This window comes from Elephas maximus, chromosome 20, assembly GCF_024166365.1.
Source record: "Elephas maximus indicus isolate mEleMax1 chromosome 20, mEleMax1 primary haplotype, whole genome shotgun sequence".
In the NCBI taxonomy this organism is placed as follows: Eukaryota; Metazoa; Chordata; class Mammalia; order Proboscidea; family Elephantidae; genus Elephas; species Elephas maximus.
This window is the reverse complement of record NC_064838.1, coordinates 51,796,412-51,808,950: the sequence shown is the minus strand read 5'-3', so window position 1 is coordinate 51,808,950 and position 12,539 is coordinate 51,796,412. Positions and strand designations below refer to the sequence as shown.

Sequence of the window (12,539 nt, the reverse complement as noted above, 5' to 3'; positions counted from 1 at the left end):
CTGTGATCCAGTCAAACTTTATTTAGAAAAATGGGCCTGACTTGGCCTATGGGCCGTAGAGCAGAAAGATGGTCCATAAATTGGCAAAGTACCTTGCAGCAGTCTTCATTTTTGAAGGCTTGTCCCTTTGGGTGCACAGTGCTTTGCCCATAGCAGATGCTTAATAAATCCTTACTGACTATAGACCTGTGTTCCTCCCTCCGGTGCTGAGCTGACTGTGCTGCCCTGTCCCCTTCTTCTGCAGTATGTGGGTGCCCCAGTGGCTTACATCCAGCAGATATTTGTGAAGTCATCAGTATCCCCCTGGCACAAGAACCTCCTGGCAGTAGATGTGTTCCGGTCACCTCTGTCCCGGGCATTCCAGCTGGTGGAGGAGATCCGGAACCACGTGCTCAGAGACAGGTAGCCCTTCCAGGGACCCAGCCTCCCCGAATCCCCTTCTGAAATGAAGGCAGGGTGGCAGTCTGTGGTGTAACTCCACTGAGCCAGCCAGCTCTGCAGAATTAGCTGCCTTCCCCCTGGGCCTGCGTGAATGGCATGGGTAGACCTGAGCTTCACCCTCAGGGTTTAGACAGAGTAGATGTCCCCCTGGGGTCCCTGTGATGCTGCCTTGTGACTTGGACGGCTTCCAGCCTGTAGGTTGTAGATGCGAATGTGACAGTGCTGAAGAGAAACAAGCTGTCCCTGGGGTACAGTTCTAAAACCTCAGCCCAGGTCTTCCTCCTCAGCCTGTCAGTGGGTTTCTGGAGTCTGCTGGCTTTGCTGCTGTAGCACTGCCAGGTTTTATTTAGCTGATGCCTTTGCCAGGCATTTTTGTGAACTAAATGGAACCCCTAATTGTTACCTTTTTCCCTCTTGTCCACCAATCAGCCAGTGGGTTTGAGTGGGTGGGACTGTTCACGTGCCCATAACGCCCTCACTGGCCTCTCCTTGGAGGCGAATGGGCATGTGGGCTCCGGGCGTGTGGGCTCCAGACGCACTTTGAAGGTCAGCCAGCCACATGGCTTGGTTGTCGACTGCCTGGAAGACTTTCCTCTGCTGCCCTTTTCCTCAGGCTCTCTGGAGATGCCAGGGAACAAAACACAGGGGCATCTAGGAGTCTGGTGGCAGAGGCTGCCCCAGAAGTGCAGTGGGCCTACCCTGTGCTGGCAGACATAGCTGTGCCTCATCCTGTCTCCTGCGCAGCTCCGGGACCAGGAGCCTGGAGGAGGTGTGCCTGCAGGTGACCGACCTGCTGCCAGGCCTCAAGAAGCTCCGGAACCTGCTCCCTGAGCATGGATGCCTGCTGCTGTCGCCTGGGAACTTCTGGCAGAATGACTGGGAGCGCTTCCATGCTGACCCTGACATCATTGGGACCATCCACCAGCACGAGCCCAAAACGCTGCAGACCTCAGCCACGCTCAAAGGTACCCAGAGCAGGTTCCTGAGGACCCGCCAGGCCAGTCGGTGGCCATTGCCTGCTCCTGTGGGCCCTCTGGTGGATCAGACGTTACCCCTTGTTTCCAGGAGCGGGCTGGGGGAGGGGCTGGGCACTTGGTGGCATTGCAGTGGCTGCTGTTCCCTCGTCAGTACCTGCTGGCTTCTTCACTGTCTCTCTGTCTGCAGACTTGCTGTTTGGGGTTCCTGGGAAGTACAGTGGGGTGAGCCTCTATACCAGGAGGAGGATGGTCTCGTACACCATTACCCTGGTCTTCCAGCACTACCATGCCAAGTAAGACTGCCAGCTCCTGGGTTCTGCCAGCTCCTGACTGGCCTGTGGAGTGACGAGACGCTCTGAGTAGCACCAGCCCCCTGTTCCTCTTACAGTGCTCAGAATGCTCCCTGGAAGCTCACAATTTTTGGGCCTTCTGTTGAAATGCTTCCTTGTTAGACTGAAGGATACTGTCTGCTCAAGTTTGAATGGGGATGAGCTGACAGCTGGTTAAGAAAAAAGGACTGAGGCAGGGCTGGCAAATCCAGCGTCGTGCTGCTTCCACTGCCTGTTCTGAACCTGGGACAGATGTCCCCAGCCCCTCCACTGCCTGTCCTGAGCCTAGGACACAGGTCCCCAACTGGCTACTGCTGAGCCCCATATGGCCTCAGAGTCCTTCTTAACAGCACTGCAGAAAGCTTTCCAGTGATTGGCGAGGCCACTTGAGATGCTTCCACTTGGCTGTCCTGAGCCGTTGGAACCCACAGTGGTGTGATGGGTGGGGAAGGGGTGCTGAGAAATGGACAGGAGGTCCTGAGACAACCTTGCCAACCTTATAATTCTTCCAACACCCCTGGAGAGTCCCTCTCTAACATGAGGAGGGGTGATGTCTGTTCTCTGGACCAAGAGGTACACTCCACCCACCTGCCACCCTTCCATGCCCAGGTTCCTGGGCAGCCTGCGTGCCCGTCTGATGCTGCTACACCCCAGCCCCAACTGCAGCCTCCGGGCAGAGAGCCTGGTCCATGTGCACTTCAAAGAGGAGATCGGCATTGCTGAACTCATCCCCCTCGTGACCACCTATATCATCCTGTTCGCCTACATCTACTTCTCCACGCGTAGGTCCATGGTGTAGGTGGGGGCTTTCTCTGAGCCAACGGACACTTCCAGGTCACCCACTTTCCAGCCTCTGGAGGCGGCTCAGGGCAGAGATGTAGAACGTGCCTGGTGGTCATGAAAGCCAGGGGTCCATCCCCCAGCAGGGTCTCAGGGGCTTGGGTGGGTACAGGGCTCCTCTCACTTCTCAGGGAAAGACCCTTCCAGGCTTGAGGGGTTCCCGAGAGGTGCACCATGTCCTTGAGACTGGGAAGTGTCCGTGGCTGCCCTTTCTTTTGGCTAACGCAGAAGCCATCCCTCCCCTGATTGTCAGGGCACCTCTGCTTCCCATGAGCTCAATTAAGGGCCTGTGGGGGCCGGGGGTGGGGAAGGTGCTGCCCTGATGTGTCCCCTCTGTCCTCCAGGCAAGATCGACATGGTCAAGTCCAAGTGGGGGCTGGCCCTGGCCGCCGTAGTCACAGTGCTCAGCTCATTGCTCATGTCTGTGGGGCTCTGCACACTCTTCGGCCTGACGCCCACCCTCAATGGCGGGTAGGTCCCCAACAGGCCCCACTGGGCTGCAGTGTGGGCCCTCAGGCAGAGAGTCTTGCATGTCAGGGTACTTTCCTGCCCGGAACTGTGCCCTTTGCCATCACTCCATGTCATCACATTGTTATCTTTGACAATGAAATGGTACATTTTTTTCTTCTTTTATCTGCCCTGTATTTACATACCTTATAGGTGTGTATATGTGGGTATGTGTACATATGTGTATATATTTGTATGTATGTGTGTATATATAGGCTATGTATTTTCATGTGGGTGTGTCTAAAAGTGCGATTGTGTATGTATACGTATAGTATGTATTTGCATATGCCTGTGTCTAAGTATTGGAAATCCTGGTGGCGTAGTGGTTGAGAGTTGTGTCTGCTAACCAAAAGGTTGGCGGTTCAAGTCCACCAGGCGCTCCTTGGAAACTCTGTAGGCAGTGTTGTAGGGTTGCTATGAGTCGGCATCAACTCAATGGCACAGGTTTGGTTTTTTCTGCTGAGTATGTGTGTGTGGGGGGTGTGCTTACATGTTATATATGCACATACATATATGCACACTGTGTCTTGATGGCTTAAGTTACAGAAGGGTGTGAGATAGAGAAGGGTACATTTCTTCTTTCTTTAATATTAAAACATTTAAATACCTGGAGGAACCCCCGAGACTATGGCCGCCGGGCACCCTGCTAACTCAGAACAGAAGCACCCCGAGAGTCTAAGTCTGCCTTTCATCCAAAGATTAGACAGTCCTGTAAAACAAACAGTAACACACGTGAGGAATGTGCTGCTTAGATCAGTCAAGTGTACGAGACCAAGTGGGCAACACCTGCCAAAAGCAAAGACAAGAAGGCAGGAAAGGACAGGAAAACTGGACAAATGGACACAGCAAATCCGGGGTAGAAAGGGAAAGGGGTAGAGTGCTGGCACATTGAGAGAATTGCAGTCCATGTCAAAAAATAATTTGTGCATAAATTTTTGAATGAGAAACTAATTTGCACTGTAAACTTTACCTAAAACACAATAAAATTAAAAATCATTTACATGCCTAATGAAGTAGATCATTTTAGAGTAAGCGTTTTAAAAGATACCAACACCCTATAATTTGGCACCTTTATCCCTTGGGAAGCCCCTCCCTAAGTGGGTCCTCTGGTTTGGTCTCCTCAGCTCTGGCAAGGCCCCACCCACCTGTTGGTGGTTTACTAACCAATTGGCCTCTTCGCCCACCTGGGCTAGTCAGGATCGAAGCAAAAGCGATTTTGTGGTTTCTGTTATTCGTCTCATGAAATGTCTGCTTCCTTTCTTGAACCTGACAGTGTTAAGCACCTCCCCCTCCCATGCCTTTCTGCAGCACTCTCCTCAGGTTCCTCACTTCCATTGTCTCCACAGCAGAGACCCTGGCAGGTATGCTTAGTGGTTGTTCCTTGTGCATAGATGTCTCTGACAGTCTGTTACTAGCAAAGCGAGAAGGAGCCCTGGTGGTGCAATGGTTAAGCACTCAGCTGCTAACTGAAAAGTTGGTGGTATGAACCCACCAGCCATGGGGAAAAAAGGTCTAGCGATGTGCTTCCATAAAAATTACAGCCTTGGAAACTAGGAAGTTCTGCTCTGGCTTATAGGGTCACTGTGAGCCAGAAATGACTCATTGGTACACGTCAACAACAGTAATGTGAGACTGTAGCCTAGGATAGCTAATAGAATTTGGTTTACAACAATTACTCTCCCTTAAACTCAGCTTCTCAACAAAGGTGAACAGGTCCTTGAAGCCATGGTCCCCGGACGCTCTGTTAACCCAGAGCTAAAACCATTCCTGGAGCCCACTCTTCAGACAAAGATTACACTGGATTATAAAACATAATACTCGTGAAGAGTATGCTTCTTAGTCCAAGCAAATACACGAGACCAAATGGGCAGCTCCTGTCTGGAGGCAGGGTGAGAAGGCAGAAAGGGACAGGAGCTGGTTGGATGGACACGGGAAACCTGGGGTGGGAAGGGGAAGTATGTTGTCCCGTTGTAGGGATTGCAACTAGTATCACGTAACAATACATGTATAATTTTTTATATGAGAAATTTAAAAAGAAAAACAAAGATGAATAAGGTTTTAGGGTAAATTCATCTTCCTTCCATTCAGTTATGATGGCCTGGCCTGTGGGTGTTTCTGTGGGCCCTTGGCTGTGGTCATTTCCTTTGGCTGGCAGACTCTGGTGTGGGCAGGGCTGGGAGAGCTGTGGCCTGGTTCTTTCCCCAGGGCCCTCCCCTGCTCTCTTCCTGCTGTGTGACTGGATGGAGGCAGGAATGGTCACCAGGCTCCTGACAAGTCTTCACGGGCTGTCTAAAGACCAAGAGTGGTGTAGACAGAGGCCTTGTTGGGAGGGTGGGGTTTCTGCCCTGTGCTGTGGGAGCCATTCAGCCCTCACTACAGGCTGGAGTGCCAGCAGCCCTCTGAGGGGCCCAAGCCTGCTGAGGACCAACCCTGTGTTGGGGGCCTCCACCACACTGTCCTGCACCTTCTCTCTCCCCAGCGAGATTTTCCCCTACCTTGTGGTGGTTATTGGGCTGGAGAATGTGCTGGTGCTCACCAAGTCAGTGGTCTCAACCCCAGTGGACCTCGAGGTGAAGCTGCGGATTGCCCAAGGTAACACAGTGGAAAGGTAGGGAAGTCCTAGGACGGCCATGCCTGCAGTTCCTCCTGCTGCTGTGTTCCCTGAGGAAACGGAGCCCCAGAAGCCTCCCTTGTCTCTGGTCTCCAGCGTAATGTGCAGCGGGCCACCAGCCCCTGACAGCTTTTTAGCACATGCCCTGCAGAGCCGTGGAGTATCCGGACTGTACTTTGTCCTGGCTTGTGTGTCAACAAAAGAGCAAACCAGGTTCTGCTTCGTGGCTACTGTGTTTGGCAGTGGCCTTCCTTCTGGTCTGGGGCCTGGTGTTTTCTCTTCCTGCCTTTCTATACCACACGGGGCCACACTGGTCACTTTGGAGACTCTGCCTCTAGAGCTGTCAGAAAAGTTCACTCAGGCCTCACTGGTAAGAGTTTTGCATTCTAGGGAAAGCGAGAAAAGAGAGCCACCCTGGAGGCCTGGAGTCTTGAACTTCTTGCTCCTGGCCTTGATTCTGTGAGGAACAGGACTGAGGCAGGCTATTCACTCATTCAGCAGCATTCCTCTGTCAGCTTCTGTGCTGAGCCAGGCCCTGCACTGGACATGGAGTTATGGGAGATGAGGGGAACTGGCCCTCCAGGCTAGGGGCTCAGAGCCTTACACATGCGACAGTGTGAAGGCGTGGGGCCCGGGGCCTCAGCGTGGGGAGGGACTTCTGAGGAAGGACACAGTTAGCCCTCCCGTTCTGCAAGCCATTCCGCCACATGGCAGGAGGACATCTCACAGACTGTGCCCATAGGGAGTAGACCAGGACAGCATGTCGAGGCTGGCAGTGGATAGAGTGGGTGGTTGTCAGCCATCCTCTCGACTTGCTTGTCTCATCATCCTCCTTCTGGCTTCTGAGGATTCTAGGTCTCCCCTGGTCCCTCCAAGCCTTGAAGCCCCCTCTTCCCTGCAGCAGCTGTGTGGCACTGAAGCCGCATCTTGGAGCTGGGGCATTGACAGGGCCATGAGGGTTGGGCACTTGGGTAGAATGGCTGCCTCAAGGTTGTGAGCACGGCAAGGTTGTGTGCAGGCCTGTGGAGGGAGGTGCTGTGCTGGCCCCATGGCCCCTCTTGCCCCCTGCAGGCTTAAGCAGCGAGAGCTGGTCCATTATGAAGAATATGGCCACCGAGCTGGGCATCATCCTTATTGGCTACTTCACCCTAGTGCCTGCCATCCAGGTAAGGCCCCAGGGCTATGCCGTCTTCCTCTGGGCTGGAGACTGGGTGAGTGTGGAAACCAGCTGCAGGGTTTCCCAGCGGTGCAGCCGTGGGCAGGGTGTGCCCTTCTTTGGCGCAAGCACCCTTGCCTGAGACAGGGCCTCTGTCTTCTAAGATGGTTGTCTGGGATGTATAGGGGCTCCTGGCATACCTGGCTCAGAAGTACTCAGTATGCCTGGCTCGGTTATGGGTTTGAGCTTCTGGCAGGCTCTGCCTTTGATCCCATCCTCTTACCCTTCCTCCCATAAGCCAGGAGGCCAGCCTGGCTGCTGGAGCTCAAGGGCAAGGCTGACAGGGTTCTGCAGGGACTGGTGGCTGGCTGTGTGGTCAGGAGCTCAGCTGCTTCTCAGGCAGGCACATGGTGGGCCCCGACCCTAACCTTGACCCTGATCCACAGCTGCAGTCTCCAGACACATCGCCTGCCCTGTGGGAGGCTACCACCCATTGCCCCAGGTGGCACCTGCTCTTAGCAAAGCCCCTCAGCTGTGGGGCCCATGCAGAGCTGGGAGTGGCCTTATGCTGAGCTGGGACCCCAGGCTGTTGCTGAGCATGCTGGGGGACTTGCTGCAGGAAGGGAGTGGCAGTGTTGTCTCTTCCCCACCCTTCCCCCAGGGCTGCTAGGCCTGCTGGGGTGTGAGGTTGATCAGAGGGCAGATGGGCTGGAGCAGGGTCTGTAGGACACACACAGCCTTAGGACATTAGAGCTGAATGGCCACTGTGCTGCTGCTTGAATAGAATCCATGGGGACTGCCAGAGGTCTCAACAAGGCAGGAAGGAAAACTTAAATCAGAAAATTCCAGCTAGCTGTTGACAGAGCTTGGAGACCAGAGACACTGCCTTTTGTCAGTTTTAGCACAGCATCAGTCCCTCCAGGGATCTGGAAGGTGTTGGCTGGTAGGTTGTGAGTGGGGTCAGGTGCTCAGTGGCGGACTTTTTGGGGAGCAGGCTGATGGGTGTCAGGTGTTTAGGTTGGACAAGGCTCCCCGTCCTCTCTAGGGAAACCAGAGGGTTTAGGGGGAGTGCCTACCCTTCAGCCCTCTCTGGCCAGAGGTGCAGAGTCCCTGGTGGGGGGGTGGTGAGCTACGGGTGCTGTCCTCCCTTGCCCACTCCCAGATCCAGGAGAGCTACCAACAACTTCATGTCTGCTGTGCCCTGCCCACCAGGTTCTGGTTCTGAGGTGCTTGCAGGCAGGGAGCTGCCTCACTGGGTTCTGGACTGTGAAGTCATGGTGCCCCTCTCATCTAATTCCAGGAGTTCTGTCTCTTTGCCGTTGTGGGCCTGGTGTCTGACTTCTTCCTTCAGATGCTGTTTTTTACCACTGTCCTGTCCATTGATATCCGCCGGATGGAGGTAGGCGTGGGCTGAGTTCTGCCCCAGCTGCCGCCCTGCTCAGCCCCAACTGTGCTCAGGGAACCTCTGGATGAAAGAGGCACAGACCTCAGGCAGGGCAGCGGCATACCCAGGCCCTGACTACTGCTCCCCCAACAGCTAGCGGACCTGAACAAGCGGCTGCCCCCCGAGGCCTGCCTGTCCCCTGCCAAGCCAGTGGGGCGGCCAGCACGCCATGAGCGGCAGCTGGCTGTGCGGCCATCCATGCCCCACACCATCACACTGCAACCGTCCTCCTTCCGAAACCTGCGGCTCCCCAAGAGGTTGCGTGTCGTCTACTTCCTGGCCCGCACTCGCCTGGCACAGCGCCTTATCATGGTACCTGCCACCCTGCCCCACCTTGCCCTCCTCCAGAGGCCGGCAGTCAGGTTCTCTCTTGAGGCTGCAGTTTTCCCTGGAGGAGGGGGTGCTCCTCAGGCCCTGGTGGCCCCTGGAAGCCTAGCTTTGTGAAGCTGCCCACCACCCCCAAACTGTTCAGACCCTGTTGGTTTCTGAGGAGCTGAGTCTGTCTCTGGGAGACGCAGCCCCAGCATCCCGGAGGAGCTGTCATCTCCCCAGAAGCCTGAAGCTGACCCAGGGAAGGAGCCTGCTAGCTGGGGTGTTTTCTCTGGCTCTGAGTTCATTTGGCTGCTCCCTAATGTGCAGGCATCTGAAATGCTGGGTGAAATAACTCACCAGCTGGACTGGGTGGGAGGGAGAGGAGCCTCTCTAAGGAGTTAGTGAGAGGGGAGTGAAGCAGGGGCCCTGCAGGGACTGGGGCCCCTAGGCACCTCCGGAGCAGGTCAGGCAGATGATTCCCCTAGCCATGCTGACCACAAGAATGGTAGCAGTTTTCTGGCCCCAGCTGAGGCCTGGCTAGGGGTGGGGCAATTCTGTTGAACCTAAGGGTGCTCCAGTGTACCTCTAGGCTGGGAGGCTCAACCGGGACAATGGAGAAGGGACCAAGCCCTTCAGTGATAACTGGCCGCGTGTGGGGGAAGAAGGAACTCAGGGCAGCAGAAAGAGGGCAGATTGGCCTATGCCCTCTCCCCACCCCCAGGCCTGAGGCCCTGGCACTGTCTCCCAACCTGCGGGCCAAGGCTGCTGGGGTTTGGGGCTGCCTCTTCCTCCAAGGGACTCCACTGAGCCCCTGACACTCCACTGCAGGCCGGCACTGTTGTGTGGATTGGCATCCTGGTGTACACAGACCCAGCAGGGCTGCGCACCTACCTCACTGCCCAGGTGACAGAACAGAGCCCGCTGGGCGAGGGTGCCCTGGCCCCCATGCCTGTGCCCAGCGGTGTGCTGCCTGCCAGCCACCCGGACCCTGCCTTTTCCATCTTCCCACCTGACGCCCCTAAGCCAGCTGAGAACCAGACATCGACAGGGGAGCCATCTGGGCCCATGGGTCCAGCAGACAGTGTTCATGACAGCCCAGTCCCAGAGGTAACCTGGGGGCCCGAGGACGAGGAACTCTGGAGGAAATTGTCCTTCCGGCACTGGCCAACACTTTTCAGCTACTACAACATCACACTGGCCAAGAGGTGAGTCGGGCTGTGCTGATTGCTGCTCCCAGCCCCGCTTGGTGGTGCCAGCTCACTGTCCCCAGAGCAGCTACTTCCCCCTCAGGTCACCAAGGGGGAACCTGGCTTGATTTCTGCACTTCGTTTCAAATAACTTACAACAACTCATAAGGTTGTGAGGTGGGAGCTGGTACTCTAAGCAGCCACAACCCCAGAAAGTGGCCCTGGGTTCGTGCTCTGGGGAATCAGTCACAGGGAGCTGCCAGCTCCTTGGCCAGAATGAGATCCACTGCTGGGCGCCACCCACTCTGTGCCAGGAGAGGCGAGACTTCAGCCCCAGCTGAGATGGTGGCTGTTTGGGGGTTGGTGGCAGAACAAGGTCGGGATGCCAGAGCTGGGCCCCAGAGAGACCCAACTGCCCAGGGACTGAGGGCTGATCTCTGAGCCAGTCCTGTGTGGAGAGTAGGGAGGGACCAGGGTGAGGAGGGCAGCAGCGGGAGCTGTCCTTCTCAGATGTCTCCTCTGAGGCCCACCTGCTCCTGTCCAAGATACATCAGCCTGCTGCCTGTCATCCCTGTCACCCTCCACCTGAATCCGAGGGAGGCCCTGGAGGGACGGCACCCACAGGATGGCCGAAGTGCTTGGCCACCGGCGAGGCCAGGCACCGTACGCGGTGGGCTCTGGGAGACCAGCCCTGAGGGACCAGGTGGAGCTCAGGCCCATGGAGATGTCACCCTGTACAAGTAAGGCTTGTGAAGGGACGGGTAGGGCTGGCAGGCCAGGGCCGGGCCACGCCTCACCACCCCTCTCTGCCTGGCTCAGGGTGGCGGCACTCGGCCTGGCAGCGGGCGTTGTCCTTGTGCTGCTGCTGCTCTGCCTCTACCGCGTGCTCTGCCCGAGAAACTATGGGCAGCCTGGTGGGCCCGGCCGGCGGAAGCGCGGGGACCTGCCCTGCGACGACTATGGCTACGCACCGCCAGAGACAGAGATCGTGCCCCTGGTGCTGCGTGGACACCTCATGGTGAGCACAGGGCAGCAGTGGGCGGTGGGGGGCACCGGGCCCAGGTCCACACCAGCACCACACCGTCCCCTCCTGCAGGACATTGAGTGTCTGGCCAGTGACGGCATGCTGCTGGTGAGCTGTTGTCTGGCGGGCCACGTCTGTGTGTGGGATGCGCAGACGGGGGACTGCCTCACTCGAATCCCACACCCTGGGTAGGTGCAGCTCCCTCCCACGCCTCTCCCTCTGCCCCTCCCCCATGCTCCCACCCTGCCTCAACCCTCCTCTGGGCCCCACCAGCAGGCAGCGCCAGGACAGTAGTGTTGGCAGCGTGTTTGAGGCTCAGGAGAGCTGGGAACGGCTGTCAGACGGCGGGAAGGGTGGCCTGGAGGAGTCTGGGGACAGCCCTCCGCTGCGGCACCGCCCCCGGCGCCCTCCACCACCTTCCCTCTTCGGGGACCAGCCAGACCTCACTTGCCTCATCGACACCAACTTCTCAGCACAGCCGCGGCAGCAGCCCCCAGAGCCCGCCCAGCCCGAGCCCCGGCACCGGACGAGCTGTGGCCGCGCTCGGGACTCCCCGGGCTATGACTTTAGCCGCCTGGTGCAGCGGGTGTACCAGGAGGAGGGGCTGGATGCCGTCCACTCGCCAGCCCTGCGCCCACCGTCGCCTGGGCCCGCACTGCCCCCCGCCCCTGAGGAGGAGGGGGGCTTGCCTCCGGAGAAGGGCTCGCCTTCCCTCATCTGGGCCCCCAGTGCAGACGGCTCCATCTGGAGCCTGGAGCTGCAGGGCAGCCTCATCGTGGTGGGGCGGAGCAGTGGTCGGCTGGAGGTGGGCGGGGTCAGGGACAGGGTTGGGGTGGGGGGCGGAGCAGTGACTGGTTGGAGGTGGGAGGGGTCAGGGGCGGGGCGGCTTGGGTGGAGCAGTGACCGGCTGGAGGTGGGCGGGGGCGGGCGGGGCGGGTTGGGGCGGAGCAGTGAGTGGCTGGAGGTGGGCGGGGTCGGGCGGGGCGGGTTGGGGGCGGAGCAGTGGCCGGCTGGAGGTGGGCGGGGTCAGGGACAGGGTTGGGGTGGGGGTGGAGCAGTGGTCGGCTGGAGGTGGGCGGGGTGGGGTGGGGGTGGGGAAGGTGGCTGGAGGTGGGCAGAGCGTGGTATGTGCAAGGGGCTGTGGGCCTTACGGTGGGAGAGCAGATGCTCACAGCCTCTGGCTTGCAGGTTTGGGACGCCATTGAGGGGGTGCTACGCTGCAGCAGCGAGGAAGTCTCCTCGGGCATCACAGCCCTGGTTTTCCTTGACAGAAGGTGAGAGCGCTGGGGTGCCTGCCTCAGTGCCAGGCCACGCTGAGGACGGAGTCCTGGCTCCTTTCTCTGAGGTGTGACCCTGGGTCCTGGCTTTCCTTTGGAGACCTACAGCTAAGAACAGAGGGCTGTCGTCCACCTTGACAGGAGAGTGACAAGGAAAATGTGAAGTGCTTAGAATACTTAACCTTTTATCCACTATGACAGGGAGAGTAACGACAAGGTTCCCGTTTTCACCCCAGAAGTTATTCATTCGCCTTTCACTGCTGGCACTTCTGGGTTTCTCAGCTGCATCTTCAGTTACAGAAAATGTATTTTCAGAAGAACCACTCTCTTGGAACTTTTCTTCCCTTGGTTGTTGGAGGCTGTTTTCTTTTTTTTTTTTTTTTCTGCTGCCTCCGCCCTGGCCAGGTGCCCTCTGCTGACGGTCTTAACCCGCC

General features: G+C 57.4%; 1 protein-coding gene across 5 annotated transcripts in view; it reads left to right on the top strand.

The window, feature by feature from the left end:
* The window catches only part of SCAP (SREBF chaperone), a 109,169-nt gene that overhangs the window by 94,216 nt on the left and 2,414 nt on the right, over window positions 1-12,539 (top strand). For 4 of the 5 annotated variants that reach the window (XM_049861888.1, XM_049861891.1, XM_049861889.1 and 1 more), the window contains 15 exons: window positions 245-402; window positions 1,186-1,406; window positions 1,606-1,711; window positions 2,357-2,529; window positions 2,932-3,058; window positions 5,574-5,686; window positions 6,777-6,871; window positions 8,162-8,260; window positions 8,399-8,617; window positions 9,446-9,822; window positions 10,350-10,544; window positions 10,624-10,822; window positions 10,901-11,016; window positions 11,102-11,633; window positions 12,017-12,102. In XM_049861888.1, coding sequence (XP_049717845.1) covers window positions 245-402; window positions 1,186-1,406; window positions 1,606-1,711; window positions 2,357-2,529; window positions 2,932-3,058; window positions 5,574-5,686; window positions 6,777-6,871; window positions 8,162-8,260; window positions 8,399-8,617; window positions 9,446-9,822; window positions 10,350-10,544; window positions 10,624-10,822; window positions 10,901-11,016; window positions 11,102-11,633; window positions 12,017-12,102 — 2,816 coding nt within the window. The remainder of the gene's footprint in view (window positions 1-244; window positions 403-1,185; window positions 1,407-1,605; window positions 1,712-2,356; window positions 2,530-2,931; window positions 3,059-5,573; window positions 5,687-6,776; window positions 6,872-8,161; window positions 8,261-8,398; window positions 8,618-9,445; window positions 9,823-10,349; window positions 10,545-10,623; window positions 10,823-10,900; window positions 11,017-11,101; window positions 11,634-12,016; window positions 12,103-12,539) is intronic. The other variant, XM_049861890.1, reaches the window with a different exon arrangement.